This window comes from Rhinopithecus bieti, unplaced genomic scaffold (assembly GCF_001698545.2).
Source record: "Rhinopithecus bieti isolate Rb0 unplaced genomic scaffold, ASM169854v2 scaffold_5626, whole genome shotgun sequence".
Lineage (NCBI taxonomy): Eukaryota > Metazoa > Chordata > Mammalia > Primates > Cercopithecidae > Rhinopithecus > Rhinopithecus bieti.
This window is the reverse complement of record NW_016805666.1, coordinates 787,284-793,400: the sequence shown is the minus strand read 5'-3', so window position 1 is coordinate 793,400 and position 6,117 is coordinate 787,284. Positions and strand designations below refer to the sequence as shown.

General features: G+C 45.3%; 1 protein-coding gene across 1 annotated transcript in view; it reads left to right on the top strand.

Annotated features, from left to right (window-relative positions):
- The window catches only part of MASP1 (MBL associated serine protease 1), a 76,998-nt gene extending 71,141 nt beyond the window's left edge, over nt 1-5,857 (top strand). Inside the window, exons 15-16 of the mRNA XM_017873411.1 lie at nt 527-626; nt 1,668-5,857. Of these exons, the coding sequence (XP_017728900.1) occupies nt 527-626; nt 1,668-1,858 (291 nt within the window). The 3' untranslated portion in view covers nt 1,859-5,857. The remainder of the gene's footprint in view (nt 1-526; nt 627-1,667) is intronic.
- The last annotated feature ends 260 nt before the right edge of the window (nt 5,858-6,117 follow it).

The following is a 6,117-nucleotide window of genomic DNA, read 5'->3' as shown; positions in this document are numbered from 1 at the left end:
CGGATCTCAGCTCACTGCAAGCTCCGCCTCCCGGGTTCACGCCATTCTCCTGCCTCAGCCTCCCGAGTAGCTGGGACTACAGGCGCCCGCCACCTCACCTGGCTAGTTTTTTGTATTTTTAGTAGAGATGGGGTTTCACCACGTTAGCCAGGATGGTCTCGATCTCCTGACCTCGTGATCCGCCCGTCTCAGCCTCCCAAAGTGCTGGGATTACAGGCTTGAGCCACCGCGCCCAGCTATTATCTCTATCTTACTGATGAGAAATCTGAGCGCCAGAGAGGGCACATTACTTGCCCAAGTTCACACAGCCAAGGTCTGCATAGCCGAGACTACCCTAGAACATGGGCCTCCTGATTCTCCACTCAATTGTTCCTTCACCTGTAGCACAGGGCAGTCTCTTAGACCAAGTCTAAGGTAGACACAGGTCCGTCCAGGTATGGAGTGGAGAGGAGCTGGCTTCAGGAGTGTTAGAACAGCAGAGGCTCCTCAGCCAGGGGTGGAGACCAATAATAGCTTTATGTTCTAGATTGAAATCCCGATTGTTGACCACAGCACCTGCCAGAAGGCTTATGCCCCACTGAAGAAGAAAGTGACCAGGGACATGATCTGTGCTGGTGAGAAGGAAGGTGGGTTAAGAGGCTGGCAAACAACAGGGGCGTTGCCAGACAGGGAATGGTGCAGAGCCAGCAAGGGAGCACAGAGGCCTCCCAGCCTGGTGGGCTGCCAGTGTGGGGGTGCAGGGGACTGGAGGAAGGCATGGGAGGAGGGATTCCACAGGATAAGATGCATTGGAGAAAAGATATCTACAGGATGTTCATCATTTCCTTCCCAAGTCCAGTATTTCCCTAAAGAAAGGCCTTGACCGGGCGCGATGGTTCTTGGCTGTAATCCCAGCACTTTGGGAGGCCGAGGCGGGCGGATCACCTGAGATCGGGCGTTCGAGACCAGCCTTGCTAACATGGCAAAACCCCATCTCTACTAAAAATACAAAAATTAGCCGGGTGCGGTGGCAGGTGCCTGTAGTCCCAGCTACTCAGGAAGCTGAGGCTGGAGAATAGCTTGAACCCAGGAGGCAGAGGTTGCTGTGAGCTGAGATCATGCCACTGCACTCTAGTCTGGGTGGAGTGAAACTCCATCTCAAAAAAAAAAAAAGAAAAGAAAAGAAAGGAAAAGAAAGGAAAGAAAGAAAGGGAGGGAGGGAGGGAGGAAGGAAGGAAGGGACAAAGGAGGGAGGGACCGGGGAGGGAGGAGAGAGTGACGAAAGAAGACAGAAAGAGGAAAGAGAAAGAAAGAGAAAGAAAGAAGAAAGAAAGAAAGAAAGAAGAAAGAAAAAGAAAGAAAGAAAGAAAGGAAAGAGAAAGAAAGAGAAAGAGAGAAAAGAAAAAAGAAAAGAAAAGAAAAGAAAAGAAAAGAAAAGAAAAGAAAAGAAAAGAAAAGAAAAGAAAAGAAAAGAAAAGAAAAGAAGAGAAAGTCTGAACCAGGGCTTTCTAGAATCATTTGAGCTTTGATGTGGCCTAACCTAGAACCGCCCGGAGCCCAGGTTTGGGTCCAACGGTCTGCTGTGCCCTCTAGTGTCCAATTCTCTGAACTACAATCCAGACGTGGGAGAGGGAGACTTGGGCTGGGAAGGGGCGTTTTATCTTCATCTGCGTCTCTTTTTCATCTAGGGGGAAAGGACGCCTGTGCGGGTGACTCTGGAGGCCCCATGGTGACCCTGAATAGAGAAAGAGGCCAGTGGTACCTGGTGGGCACTGTGTCCTGGGGTGACGACTGCGGGAAGAAGGACCGCTACGGAGTGTACTCCTACATCCACCACAACAAGGACTGGATCCAGAGGGTCACCAGACTGAGGAACTGAATTTGGCCCCTCAGCCCCAGCACCACCTGTTGTGGTCAGTCAGCAGCAGAGGACAATCCTCCGATGCAAGCAGCCATTTCTCCTTTCCTCCCTTCCTTCCCTCTTCCTTCAGCCTGTCCATTACCGAGCAATAGAGCGGGTATCTTCGCCCCCTTTTCACTCTCTTTAAAGAGACATAGCAGGGGAGTGCTCAGAACATGAGGCCAAATCCAGGCTCTATCACTTAGTAGTTTGCAGTGCTGGGCAGGTGACTTCATCTCTTCGAACCTCGGTTTCTTCATAAGATGGAAATGCTATACCTTACCTACCTCATAAAAGTCTGATGAGGAAAAAATTAATTAATAGATGCATAGCACTTAGCACAGTGCATAGCATACCCTATATTTTCAATAAATGCGCTTTAGCAGAAGGTCGGTGTGTCTACCAGGCAAACAAAGCTGTCTTACAAACCCCTGCCTGGGTCTTAGGGTTGATCAGTGACACACCTCTCCCCTCAACCTTGACCATCTCCATCTACCCTTAAATGTTCTATGCCACCATGCAACTTTCCCAACATCAATCTTCACCCTCACCCCTAAAAACTAAAACAGGCAAGGTTCTGAGTCCTGTGGTATGTCCCCTAACAATGTAGCTAGGAACATGCGCTAGACGCCAATTGCGGGAGGTCCTGAGAGAAGCAGGGACAGGAGGGAGCCTGGGGATTCTGGTTTGGAAAGGCAGACACCAGGTTCTAGAACTAGCTCTGCCCTTAGCCCCCTGTATGACCCTATGCAAGTCCTTTTCCCTCATCTCAAAGGGTCCTCCAAGCTCTGCCGATCTAAGATAAAATGAAGCCATTTTCCCCCTGATAAGATGAGGTAAAGCCAATGTAACCAAAAGGCAAAAATTACAATCGGTTCAAAGGAACTTTGATGCAGACAAAATGCTGCTGCTGCTCCCGTAATATCCACCCCTTTCCACCAAGGGTGGGTTCCCAAGGACATAGGCCAGGCAAAGTGCGAGCCAAGGGATCCTTCCTTATTCCTAAGCAGAGCATCTGCTCTGGGCCCTGGCCTCTTTCCCTTCTTGGGAAATGGCTGCACGAGGTGGGCCCTGGGAGTTTGTACCCCAGGCCCCTAGACTCTTCCTTCCTATGTCCACAGCTGACCCCAAGCAGCCATTCCCCAATTCCTCACCCCTGAGACTCACTGAACTCCCTAATCTTGCAAGGCCATAAGTGTTTTCCAAGCAGAATGCCTCTCCCATCCCCTCTCAGGAAGCTTCTAGAGACCTTATGCCCTCCAGAGCTCCAAGATATAAGCCCTCCAAGGGATCAGGATCTCCAGGTTCCTGTCTTCTGTTTTATAGAAACTGATCTTCCCCAGGGGCTTTTAACTCTTGACCTGTATGCAGCTGTTGGAGTAATTCCAAGTCTCTTGAAAAAAAAAAAAAGGGAGATAATGAAGAATGAGAACTTATATATATATATATATGTATATGTATAAAGCCCCAGGCTGAATACTCAGGGACAGCAATTCACAGCCTGCCTCTTTTTCTATAAGGAAGTCATTCTACCTCTGTGCCCTGCTGTTTATTCTGTAAAGGGAAGGTGGTAATAGGACCCAACTCCATCAGACACTTGTCAGGCTAGCAGAAACTCCGTTTTCAATGCCAAAGAACTGTAATGCTGTTTTGGAATCACCCCAAGGCATTCCAAGACACCATACCTTCCCATTTCAAGCATGGCCTGGGCACACCCCAACAGCCCAGGCTGTGCTGACCGCTGTGGGAACTACCGAGATGAAGAGAGTATCATTCATACCTTCTAGGAGCTCCTAGGTATTGGTATTGGGAGACATGAAACATACGTAAGTGACTGCTGTGTAATGGAATAAACCCTGCCAAGTGCTGTTTTGGAAAGTCATGGAGGTAAAAGAAAGACCATTCTGGTATGAAGGTTTTGGGGAAGGAAATATCAATCAAGAAGGCTTCTCAGAAGAGGTGACTGGACCGGAGCCTTGTCCACAGGTAAGACGGAGAAGGCATTCCAGATGGAGGGAGAACAATAGTAAATGTCCACTCAAGATTTCCTGTATTATACCAGCTCCTCCCACAAAAACGCATATCCAGTAGACTCATTTTCTGGGATCAGAACCAACACCAAAAAGAGCTTTTCTCCTTGAAGTTAGAATTCTAAACAGGACTTGAAATGGCCTCAAGATTTGTGCACAAATACTGACTTCTGGCTGGACCCAGCTTATTTTTTTTATTCCTCCAATTGTAATTTCATCCTTATCCTGAGAAAATGTCTAAATAGGCCGTGGAACCCAGGCTTCCCCATGATCTACAAGTGCTTATTAGCTGTGCCAGCTCCTGCACTGCTGCTAAGGTCCAAGAAACCCAAATCTCTCACAGAGCCATAGAAGCAGAGGATTGGAGTATCTGTGAGAACAACAACCTTGTCTAACTTCACGACCTCATTCTTGAGCATTTCTACTGATGAGAAACTCACTATCCCCAATTGCAGCTCATTCCAACTTTAAAATTGCTGCCTTTTGAATCATTGGTTGTGAATATTAATTTTTTAAAAAATAAGTAAGAAAAATTTTAAATGAGCTGCCACTTAAAAAGATCTCCTCTTTGTGCAACCAAAACCCACCTCTCTATAACTGAAGCTATAATTTCATACCATGAGTGCTGCTGTTAGCAATAATAATCACACACAGATTTTATTAACAACAGAAGCTGTTGTTCTTATGAAAAAACAAACATTAGTTCCAATAAACATCTGCATTGAATCCAACCTCCCTGTTTGTTTGTATGTTTTTTATGCACTGATGATTCTAGTGAGTTGTTTTCATTTACCAACATTTTGCTCTATTCGTGTAGCATCACTGTACCACGAAGGGAGAGAGACTATAACAGGAGGATTGTTATAAATACAAAGGCATGTCTTACATTTTTGGGTCAGTTCTGTTTAAATACCTGTCCTATTATTCCTGCAAATTATCCAAATATCCCAGAATGCCAATGTTTCTGCATCCACATTACAATTATTAAATGCCACACTTTTATTAAATTTACTATTATCAGTGGCATTTAATAAATTTGAATCATATGTTCACTGTTTGGTTTAGAAAATATGGCGCCATGTCTATGGGTGGCCTGTTCTGGATTGGAGTTTATGCTTTCTTTCTGCCTGAGTTAATCTGATTCAATGGAGAGCAGGAATCAAAGAAACACCACCACAAAGAAGTCCTTCAAGCTACAGTTGGGCAAGAGTCAGGGAGGGGAATGTAGACCACTCATATGACAGAGGTGGAAACCAATCTTGGTCTAGAATAAGTCTCAAAATCGAAAGACTTGAATTCTGGTGCAGCATAGGTTGATTCCTTTATTTATTTAATTTTCTCATCTATACATTTGTAGAATAACCTCTCTTCTGAGGTGGTTGAATCTGATGAATTAGCAGATAGGAAAGAACTTAGAAAATTGTAAGTTTACTCAAATATTAAAAGTTATATGGGAAAAAATAATCACTAACATTTTGGAGCATTTACTATCTGCTGGTTATACACTTTCTCTAAGTGAATTTTCCACAAGAAAATGTCATGAAAGGACTATGCTTATCCTCCTTTTACAGGTGAGTAACCTGAAGTGCGGTGAAGTGTAAAATGTGGGCCAACTTAGGAGCACAAACGCCCCAGCAGCAGTGAGGCGTTTCTCTTAGTGGGCAGGTCTTGGTTTCTAAAATATCATCATCCAATAAAAGTAACAAGGGCTCTTTGAAGAAAGGGCTGATTCCAGGATTGGGGCAGGAAACACACAAGTTGAGCCTGGAGCATCTTGGAGTCCCAGAAAGTGAGGAAATGCTCAAAGTGCTACACAGTGCTGGGGATATGTCAAAGGGACACAGGAGGCAAGCGAAAGAGCTCCACTGGCCAAAGCTGGAATGTTGAGCAACAAAACAACATAGCATTGGATAATAACCCAAAGTATAAAATAAATATCATGAGTACACACTTACATGAATAAATTATTGAACAAATAAATCAACTGGGAGAATGGACAAATCTCCCATTGAAAAAATGCAAAATCGTGCATCCCTCCAGAGATGCAGCATGAGTCCCCATCCCTTAAGTGTTGGCAGCACATAGTGGCTTCTTTCCAAAGAATATAGTATAAAAGGCGGGGCGGGGCAGGATCCTGTAATTCTGCTATGCAGAAGCCTGATAAACACTACCTCGGCCAGGTAATCAAGGTTAATACAAAAAGGTTAA